Source organism: Oryctolagus cuniculus, chromosome 17 (assembly GCF_964237555.1).
Source record: "Oryctolagus cuniculus chromosome 17, mOryCun1.1, whole genome shotgun sequence".
NCBI classification, from domain to species: Eukaryota; Metazoa; Chordata; class Mammalia; order Lagomorpha; family Leporidae; genus Oryctolagus; species Oryctolagus cuniculus.
In genome coordinates, this window is record NC_091448.1 from 59,825,115 (window position 1) to 59,844,287 (window position 19,173).

The 19,173-nt window shown below is 43.1% G+C and overlaps 1 protein-coding gene across 18 annotated transcripts in view; it reads left to right on the forward strand.

Moving 5' to 3' along the window:
• NCOR1 (nuclear receptor corepressor 1) overlaps positions 1–19,173 on the forward strand; it is a 168,722-nt gene that overhangs the window by 18,397 nt on the left and 131,152 nt on the right. For all 18 annotated transcript variants that reach the window (XM_051824416.2, XM_070061434.1, XM_070061440.1 and 15 more), the window contains exons 2-3: positions 12,600–12,777; positions 17,856–17,986. In XM_051824416.2, the coding sequence (XP_051680376.1) occupies positions 12,670–12,777; positions 17,856–17,986 (239 nt within the window). In that variant the 5' untranslated portion in view covers positions 12,600–12,669. The remainder of the gene's footprint in view (positions 1–12,599; positions 12,778–17,855; positions 17,987–19,173) is intronic.

The following is a 19,173-nucleotide window of genomic DNA, read 5'->3' on the forward strand; positions in this document are numbered from 1 at the left end:
TTGTAAGTTCTCTTTTAGGGTTTTTTGGGCCCTGACAAGCTGACTCTGACACTTTTGTGAAAAAGGAAATGTTCTAGAATAGCTCTGGAGAATTTGAAAGTAGTAGCAACAACAAAGCATAGTGAGGGGAAACTTGTCCTGCCAGATACAAAAACCTCGTAGCATTATAGTAATTTAAGAAGTGTGACATTGGCACAGGAAAAGATGGATCAAATTAGTGAGTCTAGGATCACAGACAAGAGGGAATTTCACTTAATAATATGGATACTTTTTATTTTTCTTTACTGTTTCAGGCCCATAGAAATATTCAGAAAGTAATTTAACAGATGTTACCATTTGTCTGTGAGAAAACTTAGTATCTTATCACAGTAGTGTCAGTTTTTATTTTAAGAAATAAAGTGTTACAGATTACCCTCCTCCCCTCCATCATTCTTCCTTTCTTAGGCACAACTATTAACCTGAAGTAGATGAATGGCAGAACAGCAAAGAGGGAAAACAAAGGGCACTCTTCCGTTCACTGGTTCAGATGGCCCCAATAGCCAGATCTGGGCCAGGCGAAAGCCAGGAGCTAGAAACCCCATTCGGATCTCTCACAGGGATGGTGGGGGCCCAAAGACTTGGGCCATCATCTGCTGCTTTCCAAGGTGCATTAGTAGGGAGCTGGATTGGAAGCAGAGTAGCCAGGACTCTAACCCAGGTACTCTAATATGGGATGCTGGCTTAACCTGCACCACAATGCCACCCCATGTTGACATGTGTTCATGTTTTTATTATATGTATATTATTCTGTTTCTAACATGTCAATATGATATAAATTTTCAATTTTTTGAGTTTTTTTTTTTTTTTTTTTTTTTTTTTTTTTTTTTTTTTTGACAGGCAGCGTGGACAGTGAGAGAGAGAGACAGAGAGAAAGGTCTTCTTTTGCCATTGGTTCACCCTCCAATGGCCGCTGCGGCCGGCGCGCTGCGGCCGGCGCACCACGCTGATCCGATGGCAGGAGCCAGGAGCCAGGTGCTTTTCCTGGTCTCCCATGGGGTTCAGGGCCCAAGCACCTGGGCCATCCTCCACTGCACTCCCTGGCCACAGCAGAGAGCTGGCCTGGAAGAGGGGCAACGGGGACAGAATCCGGCACCCCGACCGGGACTAGAACCCGGTGTGCCGGCGCTGCAGGCGGAGGATTAGCCTAGTGAGCCGCGGCGCTGGCCTGCGTTTTTTTTTTTTTTTTTTTTTTTTTTTAAGATTTATTTATTTATTTGAAAGAGTTACATAGAGAAAGAGAGACATAGAGAAAGAGGGGTGAGAGGTATTCCATCCACTGGTTCACTTCCCAAATGACCGCAGTGGCCAGAACTGAGCTGATCCGAAGCCAGGAGCTGCTTCTGGGTCTCCCACGCGGGTGCAGGGGTCCAAGGACTTGGGCCATTTTCTACCACTTTTCCCAGGCCATAGCCGAGAGCTGGATTGGAAGTGGAGCATCAGGGACTCAAACTGGTGCCCATGTGGGATGCTGGCACTGCAGGTGGCAGCTTTACCCGCTACGCCACAGCGCCGGCCCTGAGGTTTCTGTGTTTTGAAACATATAGTGCTGGTTTATTCATTGTAACTGCTGTGTAGTTATTGTGTGTATACCATAGTTTATTCATTTCGACTGAAATTAATCTTTTCTTCAAATTTTCTTATTGTAGTACTATAGTAGATACCATTTGGTATTTAAGTATGCAAGTTTATCTAGGGTATATACCTATTAGTGAAGTTGTTAAGTTGTAGTGAGGACAGCATTTCAGATCAGTGCAGAAAGACTACTATGTTCATTAAGTGATTTGTTGGTATAATTAACTATTGGGAAAGAAAATAGAGCGAGAACCCATTTTAGAAAAAAATAGCTCATTAAGGAACTATGTATGAAAAAATTAAACCTTAGGCTGGCGCCGTGGCTCACTAGGCTAATCCTCCGCCTTGCGGCGCCGGCACACCTGTCGGGGCGCCGGATTCTGTCCCGGTTGCCCCTCTTCTAGGCCAGCTCTCTGCTGTGGCCAGGGTGTACAGTGGAGGATGGCCCAAGTGCTTGGGCCCTGAACCCCATGGGAGACCAGGATAAGTACCTGGCTCCTGTCATTGGATCAGCGTGGTGCGCCAGCCACAGGGCGCGGGCCGCGGCGGCCATTGGAGGGTGAACCAACAGCCAAAAGAAGACCTTTCTCTCTGTCTCTCTTTCACTGTCCACTCTGCCTGTCCAAAAAAAAAAAAGAAAAAAAAAAAGAAAAAGAAATTAAACCTTTAAGAAATGTAAGAGGCAAATGTAGAATAATCATAATTTGGGTTTTTTTTGTTTTGTTTTTTAAGATTGACTTATTTGAAAGGCAGATCTACAGAGAGGCAGAGGCAGAGAGAGAGAGAGAGTTGTTCCATCTGCTGGTTCACTCTGACCAGAGCTGAGCCAATCCGGGGCCAGGAGCTTCTTCTGGGTCTTCCATGCAGGCAGTTGGGCCATCTTGTACTGCTTTCCCAGGCCATATCAGAGAGCTGGATGGGAAGTGGAGCAGCCGGGACTCGAACTGGTGCCCACATGGGATGCCGGCACTGCAGGTGGTGGCTTTGCCTGCTATGCCAAAGCACTGGCCCCAGAAGTGGTTTTTAAAAAGATGAATCAGGTTTGGAATTCCAGAATATACACATATAATATAAAGGTAAAAAGGGCTTAATATGCATAATATACATAGGGAGAAAAGAGAGGACTCAGTTTCCAAAGAGACAAACTGCAGAAACCCAGGTGTCCACCCCGGCCACATGCTCTGACCTTCCGCCTCCCTGACTTTACCAAGTTCGCTTTTGCCGTGGGCTGTCTAGTTCCTCTTCCTGAAAGGCTCTTGTGCCTGTCCCCATTTCCCATCTTTTAAACTTCAACACAAAAATTCCTTCAGAAAGTAATTATCTAAACTGGGATGACTTAGAGAATGAATTGGAACAGAACTAATCATTACAGTGGGACAAAAGGTGTAAATTGGTGCCATTTTAGGAAATTGGGCATGTGGCCATCCTAGCTGAGACTGGCTTTCTGTGCTCACTCCGCCCCTCATTGCTTCTCTTCTTTGCTCATCAGGTTGGCCCATCAAAGTGCTGCCTCTGCCTCTGCTTCCAGTGACAGCGTCCTGCTAGTGCGTCCATGAGGCAGCAGATGATGGCTCAAGTGCTTGGGTCTCTGATACCTACCTGTGAGACCCAGATGGCATTTTGGGCAGCATTTGGGGAGTAAACCAGCAAATGGAACCTTTCTCTGGCTCTTGTTTTCACTCTGCCTTTCAAATAAACATTAGGGAAAAGTATTTTTAAAAAACTAGAACTGCACCTACCATATAATACTGAGTTATTCTTCTGGGCATATGTCCAAAGGAATTGAAATCAGTCCGAGACATCTGTACTTCCATGTTTAGAGCAGCACTGTTCACAACAGCTGAGAGATAGAATGAACCTAGGTGTCCACTGAAGGTGAATGGACAGAGAAAATGTGTATAAGCACAGTGGAATAGTATTTAGCTATAAAAACGGACAAAAATTTTGTCACTTGTATAAAGAGGGATGCAACTGGAGGACATTGTTAAGTGAAATAAGTCAGACACTGAAAGACAAATAGCACAATGACCCCTTTATATGTAGAATCTAAAAGGGTGATTTCTCAGAAGTAGGGATTACCAGAGCCTGGGTGGAATGTGGGAAAGGGAGGGGAGAGGCTACTTAATGGGTTCAGGAGTGCAAAATAATTTTTCTTTTGTTTAAAGATTTATTTGTTTGAAGGAGACAGAGTGAGGAAAAGAGTATCTGCTGATTTGCTTCCCAAATGACCACAGCAGTTTGGGTCTGCTAATGTCCTGATCTGTCACATGGGTGACAGAGCCCCAAGTGCTTGGGCCATCATCTGCTCCCTTCCCAGGAGCATTATCAGGAAGTTGGATCAGAAGTGAAGTAGCCTGGGCTTGAACTGGCACTTTGATTTAGTATGCTAAAGTCACAAGTGGTGGCCTCACTCGCTGTGCCACAATGCTGGCCCCTAGCGGGAGTCTCTCTTAATGTTGTGTAGTAGAGACGGATAGCTGGAGTTGAGGATTTTGAACGTGCCCAACACAAAGGAATGATAAATGTCTCAGGTGATGAGCATGTGAGTTACCCTGATCTGATCATCACACTGTCTACATGTATTGGAATGCTACACTGTACTCCATAAATGTGCGTAATTACTATGTGTTAGTTTAAAAAATACACTAACAAAAATACAGAGGGGCATTGGTGCATTGGTTAAGACATTGTGTGGGATGTCCACATCTCAAATTGAAGTGCCTGGGTTCAGGTTCCAGATGTGTTTCTGATTCCAGCTTCCTAGTAATGTACACCTTAGGGAGCATGAGGTGATGGTTCAAGTAGTTGTGTCTCTGCAATCCATGTGGGAGACCTGGATTGAGTACCTGACTCCTTCAGCATTTGGGGAGTGAACCAATGAGTGGGAGTGCTCTCTTTTTCTGTCTCTCAAATGAATAAAATAAAACAAAAAAAACCTAAAGCATATAGTTCAGTGGTTTTCAGTACATTCAGACCTATATGTTTAGTATCTATGTTTAACCCTTCCCACAGTCAATTTTAGAACATTTTCATCCACTTTAAAAAATCCAGGGCCGGCACTGTGGCATAGTGGGTGAGGCTGTCACCTACCGTGCCAGCATCTCATATGGGTACTGGTTTGAGTTCTGGCTGCTCCACTTCTGATCCAGCTCCCTGCTATGGCCTGGGAAAGCAGTGGAAGATGGTCCAAGTCCTTGGGAGACCCAGAAGAAGCACCTGGCTCCTGGTTTCGGATCGGCTCGGCACAGCACAGCTCCAGCTATTGTGGCCAACTGGCAAATGAGCCAGTGGATGGTGGACCTCTCAGTCTGCTTCTCCTTTTCTCTTTGTGTAACTCTGACTTTCAAATCTTTAAAAAAAAAAAAAAAACTCTCAAAACTATGGAAGGAGGATAATTTTCATCATGCTAAGACATGGATGAACTTTGAAGGCATTATGCTAAGTGAAAGAAGTCAGTCACCAAAGATTATGATTCTGCTCTCATGAGGTTCCTAGGGAAGTCACATTACAGAGGTAGAAAGTAGAGGGTGGTTACCAGGGACTGGAAAGAGAAGGATGGGAGAGTGGGCATAGGATTCCAGTTGGGAAAAATGAGATAGTTCTGGAGATGGGTGGTGGTGGTAGTGGTTACCTAACAATGTGAATGCACTTAATGCTGTGAAATTGTGCACTTCAAGTTGGCTAAGGCTTGTACGTTTAGAAAGCACAGAAGACCCTGGTTAAATCACCTGCATCCTCTATTGGAGTACCTCTAGCCCGTGACTCCAGCTTGCTGCTAATGTAGACCTGAGAGACAGTGGAGATAGCTGAAGAGGTTGGGTTGCTGCCACGCATGTGGGAGACATGATCTGAGTTACCAGCTCCTAGCTTTGTCCTTGCTCCAACCCTCGCCATTGCAGGCGTCTTGGGGTGTGAGCCTGGGCACTGGAGCTCTCAAATAGATAAATTAAAAAAAATCATTAACAGAGTGTTACATTTTACCACAGAAGAAGAAAAAAAGAAACACTGTATCCTGTATTTTCCATCTCTACTCCATTGTCATGAATTCAAAACCATGAATCCACTTTCTGTTAGTCATAGGTTTGCCTGTTTTTGACTTCTATGTGAAAGGAAACTTCTAATAGGTACACTTTGCGATGGGCTTCTTTTACTTAGTGTTTTCAAGGTTTGTCCAACTTACAGGTTGTATTAGTACTTTTTTTTTTTTAAAGTTTATTTCTTTATTTGAAAGTGAGAGTTACACAGAGAAGGAGAGGCAGAGAGAGAGAGAGAGAGGGAGAGAGGTCTTCCATCCGCTGGTTCATTCCCCAGTCAGCTGCAATGGCTGGAGCTGCGCTGATCTGAAGCCAGGAGCCTCCTCTGGGCCTCCCATGTGGGTGCAGGGGCCTAAGGACTTGGGCCATCTTCTACTGCTTTCCCAGGCCATTACAGAGAGCTGGATCGGAAGTGGAGCAGCCAGGACTCGAACCGGCACCCATAGGGGTTGCTGGCACTGAAGGTGGCGGCTTTACCCACTACGCCACAGCACTGTCCCCCCCCACTTCCTTTTTATGGGTGAATAATATTCCTTGGTGTGGATAGACCACATTTTATTGGTTCATTAATCAGTTGATAGACATGGCATTTGGGTTCTTTCCAAGGTTTATATAGTTAGTCTAGGACTTAACTGAGATCTTAAGCTTCTGAGAAGTAAAAACTAACATGGCCTGTATTAATAAGTAAAGGAAGACTTAATGTAAAACTATGTAGGCAGGCCGGCACCATGGCTCAATAGGCTAGTCCTCCGCCTGCGGTGCCGGCACACCAGGTTCTAGTCCCAGTCGGGGCACCGGATTCTGTCCCCGTTGCCCCTCTTCCAGGCCAGCTCTCTGCTGTGGCCCGGGAGTGCAGTGGAGGATGGCCCAAGTGCTTGGGCCCTGCACCCTCATGGGAGACCAGAAGAAACACCTGGCTCCTGGCTTTGGATCAGCGTGGTGCACCGGCCACAGCATGCCAGCCGCGGCAGCCATTGGGGGTTGAACCAACGGCAAAAGGAAGACCTTTCTCTCTGTCCCTCTCACTGTCCACTCTGCCTGTCCAAAACAAAACAAAAACTGTATAGGCAATTTATTAGGTGTCCAAATACAAGGGAAAACGTACATTTGCTCATGTCAATCTCATGGAGATTGTAATGATGAGTCTGGAGCAAAGGCTGCACTGCTGTATCAGAGGCAGTTCAGACTCTTGTTTCTGCTTGTTTGCATGTCTTCTGTAGGCTGTCTGTAGACTAGAATTTTCTTTTCCCTGCATCTTCTCTAGCACATGCTTTACTCACTTTGATGCTGTCCTGCTCCGGCTGCCTTACAGCTCACTTACAGCCTGTAGCTGACATTCTTTACCCCATATTCATTATATTGTATACAAATATGTGATATAAAATATAACATTTCATTATATAATATAAAAAACTCTGGGCAGATATTTGGCATAGCAATTGGGATTCCACTTGGGATGCCTGCATTCTGTGTCTGAGAAGAGTCTGATTGGTTTATCTCTAGTTGAGTTGGGGTAGTTCAATTGATTTAAAAGTCGCATGTTAGCCAAATTTTAATTAAGGACAGATTCTCTTGAAAGGTGTGTGTGTGCCTGGATCTGGGTGTGGCTGGCATCTCTAGACACTAAGGTTTCTCCTTCTAAAGAGGATCTAATTCTTTCAGCCAGTGATCATCAAACATTTTGGTTTCAAAACTCTTCAAAAATTAAGATTCCAAAGAGCTTTTGCTTATGTAGGTTCTATATGTTTATTTTTTGCCACATTGAATATTAAGATGGAAAAATTATAAAGATATTTGTGTACTTAAAAAGAGCTTAGGGGCCAGCACTGTGACATAGTGGGCAAAGCGATGCCAACATCCCATATGGGTGCCATTTCGAGTCCTGGCTGTTTCACTTCCTTTTCTTCATTTCAAAGTTTTTATTTATTTGAGAGGCAGAGTTACATATATAGAGAGGGAGAGACCATGAACCGGTACCTGTATGCAATGCTGGTGCTGCAGGCGGAGGTTTAGCCTACTACACCACGTCTCTGGACATCCCACTTCCAATCTAGCTCTCTGCTGTGGCCTGGGGATGCAGCAGAAGATGACCCAAGTACTTGGGCCCCTGCACCCACATTGGGGACCTGGAAGAAGCTCCTGGCTTCTGGCTTCGGATCGGCACAGCTCTGGCTGTTGTGGCCATTTGGGGAATGATCTCTGTGTCTCTGCCTCTTTCTCTCTCTGTATTTGTCTTTCAAATCTTTAAAAAAAGAATTTAAACTTTTTATGTTTTAAAATAAATATTTTTATGATAAGTAACTTTGCCAAGAATAAAATTTGGTGAAAAGAGAATTGTTTTACATTTTCTTGAGATTTATTTATTTTATTTGAAAGGCAAAGTTACAGAGAGGCAGAGGCAGAGAGAGGGAGGTCTTTCATCCTCTGGTTCACTACCCAAATGACTGCAATGGCCAGAACTGAGCAGAGCTGAAGCCAGGAGCATTTTCTGGGTCCCCCATTTGGGTGCAGGGGCCCAAGGACTTGGGCTGTCTTCCTCTGCTTTCCTAAGCCATAGCAGAGAGCTAGATTGGAAGTGGAGCAACTGGGACTTGAACTGGTGCCCATATGGGCAGTGGCTTTACTTGCCACAGTGTAGGCCCCTGTTTTACATTTTTATACATCTCTTTAATGTCTGGCTAAAAGAAGTTAGCTTGCTTCTCATATCTGTTTATGACTTCAATTTCTTGGAATACACATTTTGATTAAAGTTTATGAGGAAAACCTAGTCTCATATACATATGATAAATGTATTTTAATAGCCTTTTAGGATAAATGTGGATATTCTTTGGTATTATACAAAAGCGTGACAGTTCGTAATTTTTTAAAGGTCAGTTGATAGACAAACTCTATTATGTATGATTTTATTGATTTATGGTGTATTTTAAATTTTTATTCAAACGTAAGTTTATTATGTTCTGAATTGGTCATTTGGAAAGTATTTGTGTGTTGAATTATGTGTGCAGTTCAAGTATTGATAATTTCATTATATAACATAAAAAACCCTGGGTGGATGTTTGGCATAGTGGTTGCCTGCATCACACATCAGACAACTTGGGTTCGAGTTTTGGCTCTGCTCCCAAATCTAGCTTCCTATTGATATGCACCCCTGGAGGCAGCAGGTGTTGGTTTAGGTAGCTGGATCCTTGCCACCGTGTAGAAGACCTGGATTGAGTTCTGACTCCTGACTTCAACTTGGCCCAGCACTGGCTGTTGTGGTTATTTGAAGATAGACAGTGAAGATCTCTGTCCCTGCCCCTCAAGTAAATAAAAAATTAAATTAAAACAACCCTTACACTTGTTGATTTCATCACCAATGCCTCCAACTTCCAGAAAAGCAGTTAAGCTTATGTAGTAGGTTTTTTATTTCACAGATACTGGCAGTTATTTTCCTTAAATTGGTACTGTTAACTTCATTATTTCTTGAAACTTTTCCTATCCCTAATCCTGTCTTACACTATTATTTTGGAGCAGAATTATTCAACAAAGGCAGTATTTCCTGTATACAAATGGCTTACCTATTGAATTCTTTTTTTTTTCCCTTCATTTAAAAAAAATTTAATTATTTGAAAGAGGGAGACACAGAGAAGTCTTCTATCTGCTGATTTACTCTCAGATGGCTGCAGTAGCCAGGGTTGGGCCGGGCTGAAGCCAGGAGCTTCATTCGGGTCTCCCATGTGGGTGGCAGAGGCCCAGATCCTGAGCCATCTTCTGCTGCTTTCCCAGGCACATTAATAGGGAGTTGGATGGGAAGAGGAGCAGCTAGGATGTGAACCGGCACCCATAAGGGTTGCATTTGTGGCAGGCGGTGACCCTACCTGCTACACCAAAAGGCTGGTCCCTCCCTTCAGGTTTTTTTTTTTTTTTTTTTAATTGTTATTTGTTCATTGAAAGGCAGAGTTAGAAGGAGAGATGTAAAGAGATCTTTCATCCACTGGTTCACTCCCCAAAAGTCTGCAACAGCAGGAGCTGGGCCGATTGAAAGCCAGGATCCAGTAGCTTCTTCCAGGTCTCCCACGTAGGTGCAGGGACCCAAGCACTTGAACCATCTTCCACTGATTTCCCAGGCACATTAGCCGGGAGCTGGATTGGAAGTGGGGCAGTTGGAACTTGAATTGGTGCCCATTTGGAATGCCAGCACTGCGGGCAGTGGCTTTACCTGTTATGCCACAGAGCTGGCTCCCCTACCTTCAGTTTTTAATTTAGAACCCTGGTTACAGTGTGTCAGCATCTGTCATTTTGAACCAGTTATCTTCTTTAAAATTTTATTTCAGTGAGAGAGATAGTCTCTTCACTAGTTCTCTCCCCAAATGACTGGAACAGCGAGGGCTGGACCGGGCTAAAACCAGGAGCTCAGAACTCCATCTCGGAGGGAGTGCATGGCAGGGGCCCAAGTGCTTGGAACATCTTCCACTGCCTTCCTGTGGGTATTAGCCAAAAGCTAGATCAGAAGTGGAGTAACAAGCACTCAGACTGGCACTCCAGTATGTGATGCCAGCGTTGCAAGCGACAGCTTACTCTGCTGTGCCAGAGTAAGTTGGCTTTTTAAAAAAGATTTATTTATTTATTTGAAAGCGAGAGCAAGTAAGCTTCCATTCTCTGGTTCATTCCCCAAATGGACAAAATGGCTGGGGCTGGGTCAGGCTGAAATATTCATTGATTGATTCATTCATTTATAAAGCAGAGAAAGAGAGAGATCTTCCATACTCTGGTTCCCTCCCAGTGAAGCCAGGAGCCTGGATCACCATCCGATCTCTCTCCCATGTGGGTAAGAGAGGCCCAAGTTCTTGGATCATCTTCTGCTTCCCTAGGTGCATTAGGGAGCTGGATCAGAGACTGAGCAGCTAGTACTTGAACTGGAACTCCAGTATAGGGTACTGGTGTTGCAGGCTGAGGCTTAATCCACCGCACTATGATGCTGGCTTTTTCACAACACAGAACCGTCTGTCTGTCTTTCTGTCTTTCTGTCTTTGCCTCTTTCTTCCTTTCTTCCTTTCTTCCTTTCTTCCTCCCTCCCTCCCTCCCTCCCTCCCTCTCTTTCTCCCTCCCTCTCTTTCTCCCTCCCTCTCTTTCTCCCTCCCTCTCTTTCTCCCTTCCTCTCTTTCTCCCTTCCTCTCTTTCTTCCTTCCTCTCTTCCTTCCTCCCTTCCTCCCTTCCTTCCTCCCTCCCTCCCTTCCTCCCTCCCTTCCTCCCTTCCTTTCTTCCTTCCTTTCTTGCTTGCTTGCTTGCTTTCCTGCTTTCCTGCTTTCCTGCTTTCTTTCTTCAGAGTTACAGAGAGAGAGGTAGAGATGGGGTGGGGAAGGGAGGTCTTCCATCCACTGGTTCACTCCCCAAATGGCTACAGTGGCCGGAGCTGAGCAGATCTGAAGTCAGGAGTTTCTTCTGGGTCTCCCACATGTGTGCAGGGGCCTAAGGACTTGGGCCATCTTCCACTGCTTTCTCAGCCACAGCAAAGGGCTGGATCGGAAGTGGTGCAGCTGGGATTTGAACTGGTGCCCATATGGCATGTGGCACTGCAGGCGGTGGCTTTACCTGCTATGCCACAGCACCAGCTCTATTTCTTTTTAAAATATACTTATTTAAAATATACTTATGTCTCATATCCTTATAGAAAGACATTAGCTGAGCACCTGCTATGTGTTAAGTCCCGTGTGAAGATTTTATGTACGTTAGTCTCCCTTTGTCCTCTGGGGCTATGCGCCAAGACCCTCAGTGCATGTCTGAAACTGTGGATAGTGCTGAACCCTATATGTCCTATGTTTTTTCCTTTATGTACATACTTGTCATAAAGTTTACCTTACAAATTAGGCACACAGTAAAAGATCAATGTCAATCACTAATAATAGGACAGTTGTAACAATATATTGTGATAAAAATGTTGTGCATGTGATCTCTCAGAATATCTTACTGTATTGTATTCACCATTCTTGTGATGATGTGAGATGATATTATGCCTGTGTAGTGAGATGACATGAGGTAAGTAACTGAGCATTTATCTTATGCTGTGGCTATCTATAACTTTTGTAGTCTGAGATGAAACAGCAAAACTAGTATGACTTTCTTTTTCCTTTCCTCAGTTTCATGAATAGAAAATTCCTTTTTATTATAGATCTTAGCAACCTTGGTGTGTAATTTTTTCCCCCTATTAAGTGGAGATCTTTCACTTTTTCACTTAAAGGGAACACTTTATGGCTTCTCCCTGGTGTGTTTGATTTGTCAGCATCCCCACTCCTGTGCTTTGGGGCCATTATTAAGTTAAAAAAAAGTTGTTTGAACACAAGTACTGCTACTGTGATAGTTGAACTCATAACTGAGCAGGCTACTAAATGACTAATGGGTAGATAGCATATAGAGGTGGCTATGCTGAACAAAGGTGTGATTTATTCCTGAACGAGCGAGAGGAAGGAAGGTAGGGGGAAAGAGAGATATCTTCATCTGCTGGTTTACCCTCCAAGTAACTGTAACAGCCAGTTCTGGGCTAGGCCAAAAGCCAAGAGTCAGAAACTCCATCTGGTTTTCATTACAAGTGGTGCAGCCAGCACTCTAACCCGCACTCTCATATAGGATGTGGGTGCTGTACCATAACGTTGGCTCCACAATTTAAAACTTAGGGCTTGTTTATTTCTGGACGTTTCCATATATATCTTCAAGTCATGACTGATGATTAGCAACTGAAACTGTGGTGGCAGTGGTGGACTACTGTACATGTTTTTATTTTACATTGCCAGTTTGTCATATATTAAGTGTAATGGAAAAGACTCAGTAATGATCAAACCCTTGCAATTTATATTTAGTAAATGCATGAGAGACAGGTTTTACAGGTAGTTCTGGTTTTGCTTGTATAGCAGTAGTTATAATTTATTAAGTACACTTGGCATTTTTAGTTCTTATGAATTTTTTCCCCATTCTATTCAGGTGGTTTCCTAGAAACATGATTGATTGTTGGACTTGATCTCACAGCCCAGTGAGGACTTCTTTACTGATAATGTCAAGTTCAGGTTATCCTCCCAACCAAGGAGCATTCAGCACGGAACAAAGTCGTTATCCTCCCCACTCTGTGCAGTACACCTTTCCCAGTACCCGCCACCAGCAGGTAAGGAACAAATACTATGTAAATTGCATATATATTTTATGGTTTTCTTTACTTTCCGTATTTAATACATTTGTCAGCCAGAAACCAAATGTAATTTAAAAAAATGGCAAGAACAATTCTGAAAGATGGGGAACCAAAGTTTGGGAATTTTCTGTTATTTAACTGTCGCCTTCTGCCAGATTTCGGGTGTTGCTCATGTCTCTGCATTTGATTGTAGTTGTTGACAGAAGAGTATTGGTTGCCTAGAGTTTCTAAGTTTGTATTACAAATTCTGGTTGAATTTTCAGTTGACGAGTTAACATTGCCACTCTTGAGTGATAGCCTCTATATCTTCTTAAAGAATTTGTTAGAAGGTGAGAGACTGTGCGTGATTGTTCTACTTTGGGTAACATAAAACATGAGGTAGAATGGTCAGCTCAGAGTGGACCATAGTGGTATAAGAGGTTCAGAGAAAAAAGGAGAAAGGAAGATGTGAAATGATCATCTTAGAGAATAAGAAGTGTGGTCATGGTAACTTAGTGCAAGGGCATCCTTTTCTGTATAGGTAATCAATTGAGTCTTTTTTTTTTTTTTTTTTTTTTTTTAAGATTTTATTTATTTACTTGAGAGGCAGAGTTACAGACAGAGGGAGAGACAGAAAGGTCCTTTATCCACTGCTTCACTCCCCAAATGGCTGCAACAATCAGAGCTGGGCTGATCCGGAGCCAGGAGCCAGGAGCTTCTTCTGGGTCTCCAACATGAGTGCAGGGGCCCAAGCACTTGGGTCATCTTCCACTGCTTTACTGGTCCATAACAGAGAGCTGGACCGGAAGTGGAGCAGCCAGGACAAGAACCAGTGCCTATATGGGAATCTGGTCCGTAAGCAGAGGCTTAGCCCACTGTGCCATAGAGCTGGCCCTGCTTTTTGTATTTTCTGTAAGAAGTTTTTGCCAAACTCAAGATTTTTTCCTATATTTTCTTCTCTAGGTTTTATAATTTTAGGTCTTACATTTAGGTCTATAATCTGTTTTAAGTTTTTTGTTTGTGAGTTAAGGGTTTGAGTTGCCATCTTTTGCCATTGTGAATGAGACTAGCTTAGAAAATGTTCCATCTTCCTATATTTCCTTTTTCTCTTTTATTCCTCCCTTCCTTCCTCCCCCCCCCCCCCTCTCTCTCTCTCACACACACACACACACAAACCAAGAGTGAGAAAGATCTTCTATCTGCTGACTCACTCTCCAAATAGCCTCAACAGCCAGTTTTGGGCCAGGCTGAAGCCAGGAATTCCATCCAGGTCTCCCACGCGGGTGGCAGGGACCCAAAGATTTTGATCATCTTCCATTGTCTTCCCAGACATATTAGCAGGAAGCTGGATTGGAATTGGAGTAGCCAGGATTTGAACTGGCAGTTTGTTATGGGATGCTGGCATTGCAGTGGCACCTTAACCTGCTGTGTGACATAGCTATCCTCTTCCAATATTTCCTTAATTAATTTATGTAGAATTGATATTTTTTCATCCTTATATGTGTAAAAGAATGTATTAGAGAAGCTTTTTATTTTTAAAATTTGTTTATTTGAAAGAGTTACAGAGAAAGACTGAGAGACAGATTCTATTGGTTCATTCCATAGGTGGCCACAGCGGCCAGTGCTGGGCTAGGCCTAAGCCAGGAGTTTGTTCTGGGTCTCCTGCATGGGTGGCAGGGACCAAACACTTGGGCTATTTTCCACTGCTTTTCTGAGTCTCTTAGGGAACTGGATCAGAAGTGGAGCCTCTGGGACATGAACAAGCTCCCATTTGGGATGCTAGTATTGTAGGCAGTGGCTTTACCTTCTATGCCACAACACCAGCTCCTAGCGAAGCTTATAAGCCTAGAATTTTCTTTGGAAAACATTTAAATTATGAACTCAGTTTCTTTAATTGTTAGTCCGTTTCATTGAAGCAATTTGAGGAAAACAATTTTTTCAAGATTTACTTATGGGACCAGCGCTGTGGCATAGTAGGTTAAGCCTCTGCCTCTGTCATATGGGTGCTGATTCGAGTCCTGGCGGCTCCACTTACAATTTAGCTACCTGCTGATGGCCTGGGAAAGCAGTGGGGCATGGCCCAAATGCTTGGTCCTCTGTACTCACATGGGAGACCTGGAAGAAGCTCCTGGTTCCAGGCTTTGGATTGGCTCAGCTTCAGCAGTTGTGGCCATCTGGGGAGTGAACCAGAGGATGGAAGACCTCTCTGTCTCTCCCTTTCTCTGCCTCTTAAATAAATAAATAAATAAATAAACCTTTAAAGGAAATTATTTATTTGTAAGGTAGACTAGGAGGGAGAGGAGGAAGGGAAGAAGAGAGAGAGAGAGTGTGTGAGTTACTCTCCATCCACTGGTTCCCTTCTCAAATGTCTTCGGTGGCTGGGATCTGCCAGAACTCCGTCCTGGTCTCCCACATTGATGTCAGGGACCCAAGTATGTGGCATGTCATCCATGTCTTCCCAGGTGTAGTAGCAGGGAGTTGGATCAGAAGCAGAGCAGCTGGGATGCCAGGGTGGCAAGTAGTGGCTTTACCTGCTGTGCCACAATACTAGTCTCTTGAGGCTTGTTTTTGAATTCTTAGGGTGAGTCTAGGGTAGCCATTATTCTAGGTCTGATTCATCTCCCAATTCTAAGTCTGTCTCCTATGGATGTCCACCTGGTGACTTGTATATTCAGTGAGCTTTCCTCATTCTTGCTGGAGGAAATTTGAATACATCTGGCCCTGAGTGAGCTCGGGAAATGATTTGATTTATAGTTCCTCCAGATCTTTCATCAGTTTTTTTTTTTTAGCTAACCAGCCTTGTCAAATTTTCTTCCTATGTGTTTATAGACAAGAATTCAGGCAGAGAATTAAGGGAATCCAAGATCTGATTTCAGGAAATCTTTTTCATGTAACTCCCTCCTCTCAGGAAATTCTTCTCTGGTAACTGTGATCCTGGCTGCAGCTTGCAGGTTGCCTCTGGACAGATAGCCTGGAGTGTGATAAGTAGGGCTTACTTCATTTGTCGCATTTCTCTTAGAGACAGTTCCTGTGCTGCTTGTTGCCCAATGTTCGATAAGAGTCCCTACGTTTAGTCCAACTTTTAAGGTATTTTAAGACTCAAAATGGTTTTATCTTTTTCAGTGCTTTGCATTTTTTTTGTTTGATGTTCAACTTTTTATGTGAGATTTCTTCTTAGACTATCCTAGACTACCGTTACTTGCTTACAGAGGATTCTGAATCTCTTATTTACTGCTTTTTTTTAGCCTGGATATCTCAACTTTATCTCCTTAGGATTTTAAAACTTTTTCTGGAGGCTGGCGCTATGGTTTAGTGGGTTAAACCGCCACCTGTGGCACTGGCATCCCATAGGGGTGCTATTTCAAGTTCTGGCTGCTCCACTTCTGATCCAGCTCCCTGCAAACATGCCTGGAAAAGCAGTGGAAGATGGCCAAGCTCTTGGGTCTGTGCATCCACATGGGAGACCTGGAAGAGGCTCCTGGCTTGGGCATGGTCCATCCATGGCCATTATGGCCATTTGGAGAATGAATCAGTGGATGGAAGACACCTCTCTATCGCTCTCTCTTTCTTTTTCTCTCTGTGTATAACTCTGCCTTTAAAATAAATCTGTAAGAAAAACAAAATTTTTGGCAGACCTTGAATTCACATACCAGAGTATTCACCACTTTATTGTGTAAATATAGTGGCTTTCATTAAATACATTATGTTGTGCAAATGTCACCATTACCTGCACCACAGCTCATTAGGCTAATCCTCCCCCTGGCCTGCGGCACCAGCACACTGGGTTGTAGTCCCGGTTGGGGCGCTGGATTCTGTCCCAGTTGCCCCTCTTCCAGGCCAGCTCTCTGCTGTGGCCTGGGAGTGCAGTGGAGGATGACCCAAGTGCTTGGGCCCTGCACCCCATGGGAGACCAGGAGAAGCACCTGGCTCCTGCCATTGGATCAGCGCGGTGCGCTGGCCACAGTGCACCGGCCGCAGTGCGCCGGCCGCGGCAGCCATTGAGGGGTGAACCAATGGCAAAAGAAGACCTTTCTCTCTGTCTCTCTCTCTCTCTCTCACGGTCCACTCTGCCTGTCAAAAATAAAAAAATAAAATGTCACCATTACCTAATTCCAGACATTTACATCATCTGAATAAAAAATGTGTACCTAATAGCAGCTAATCCCAATTCTTCCAGTTCTCTGGCAGCCAGCAATCTGTTTTTTGTCTCTATGGAGTTACCTTTTCTAGACATTTCATAGAAGTCTTTTGTGTCTGGCTTTTTAAATGTGACATAGTGTTTTCTGTGTTTTTCTACATTCTAGCATGTATCAGTACTTTATTCCTTTTTTATCACTGAATAATATTCCATTTTGTGGATTGACCACATTTTTTTTGTTTGTTACTTGATGAACATTTGGGTTGTTTAAAGTTTTATCTGTGCACAGTTCTGTGAAAATTTGTGGACAAAATTTTGTGTGTGGTTACATGCTTTTAACTCTTTAGGGTTTATACCTAGGATGATTATTCCTGAGTTGTTTACTAATTCTGTGTTAACTATATATTTGTTTTAAAAAGATGCTTTTGCCAAAATCAACAAAAGTAAAGTAGATGGGAAAACATAAAATACTCAGTTATAGTGGAAAAACAATTTCTCTTCACTAGCTGGCTGATTCTCTGGATTCCAGTTTCTTCATTTGTAAATACAGATGAACTTAACTAATGACGTCTGTGATCCTTTCAGCTTAATCATTTTGAACTTAAGATTGGAATGTATCTTAGACTCTCATGTTGAACTCATGAGTTTGAGGTTTTTACGTAACGCATGTTAGTAGTTATTATAATATTGTTAGAGAAATGAGTCAACTATCAATTGAACTTGAAATTTCATTTTGAATGATTTGAAATGCTATACTGTTAAAATGTTGATTGTTTAAGCTTGTGGGGAAGAGTTAGGTCAAGGAAAGGTTGATATTGTCATTGTTTTTTTGCTGCTTAGTGGCCATTCCTGCCTTTGTATTTGTTTTGAATTCATGATGTATTTGTTTTGAATTCCCGTTTTGGTTAGTAACTAATTTGTGATTATTGGATGTTAGGAGTTTGCAGTCCCTGATTATCGTTCGTCTCATCTTGAAGTCAGCCAGGCGTCACAGCTCTTGCAGCAACAGCAGCAGCAGCTCCGGAGACGGCCTTCCTTGCTTTCAGAATTTCACCCAGGTTCTGACAGGTAATGGGGTTTCTTTCATGTTTCCATCTGGGATTGTAAGTGTGAAGTATGTGCAGACTTCATAAGTGTCAATTTTTATAGTGTTTATTAACCAAGCAGTGACTGATTGTTAAAACTTTGTATATTGAACTATTTTATATTGATTGATCTTTTGGAGGAGTAATAATAGTTAACAAGGTCTTAAAACTTCTTTGCAGTTTTAGAGTTAATGATATGTAGAGGAAAATCAATAGACTTAGATTTTAATCCTTGTCAGCACTTTGGCCTTGTTCATGTTGTATAAACTACTGGTGTTCTTTCTCAGTTTGGGCTGCAATTCAGAACCACTGGAGATGCCCAAGTCCCATCATAGAACAATTACAGCAATCTCTGGGTTTGGGCCCAGGCATTAGTTTAATGGCCAAAGTTTCCCACATGATTCTCATTTGCAGCCAGAGTTGCAAATTACTAATTTAGACTCATTAAGCTTTAGTTTTCTGGCCTGTAACGTTGGGGACAATAACAGATTATCCTTAAAGGACAGTAAATAATCCATCAGGTAGTATACACCCTGTGTGTGAGGTACTTTTGGTACTTGCTCCCATACCCCAATGTCCTTACCATCCCTGCTTTCTTTGACTCCATTCTCCCTTTTAATCTAAAGTTGTTGTTGTTGTTTTAGAGTTTATTTGAGAGGCGGGGTAGGGGGAGCTCTTCAATCTGCAGGTTTACTTCCCAAATGTCCATAAAAGGCAGGGTTCAGGCCGTTGCCATGGCTCAATAGGCTTATCCTCCACCTAGTGGCACCGGCACACCGGGTTCTAGTCCCTAGATTCTAGATACCAGTGAGATCATGCAGTACTTTTCTTTCTGTGTTCGTTTATTCACTTAGCATAATGTCCTCCAGGTTTACTCACTTTGTGGCAGATGGTAAGATCTTATTCTTTTTTAGGGGTAAATAATATTCATATATTTAATCAGTCACATTTGTTTAACCATTTGTAAACAGAAACTTAGGCTATTCCTTATCTTAGCTTTTGTGAATAATGCTGCAGTGAACATGGGTTACAGATATGTTTATAGAGTATTGATTTCATCTCCTTTGGATGTATGCCCAGAAGAGGGATTGTTGGATCATGTGGTAATTCTATTTTTAATTTCTTTAGAAACCTCTGTGTTTTCTATAATGGCTGTGCCAATCTACATTT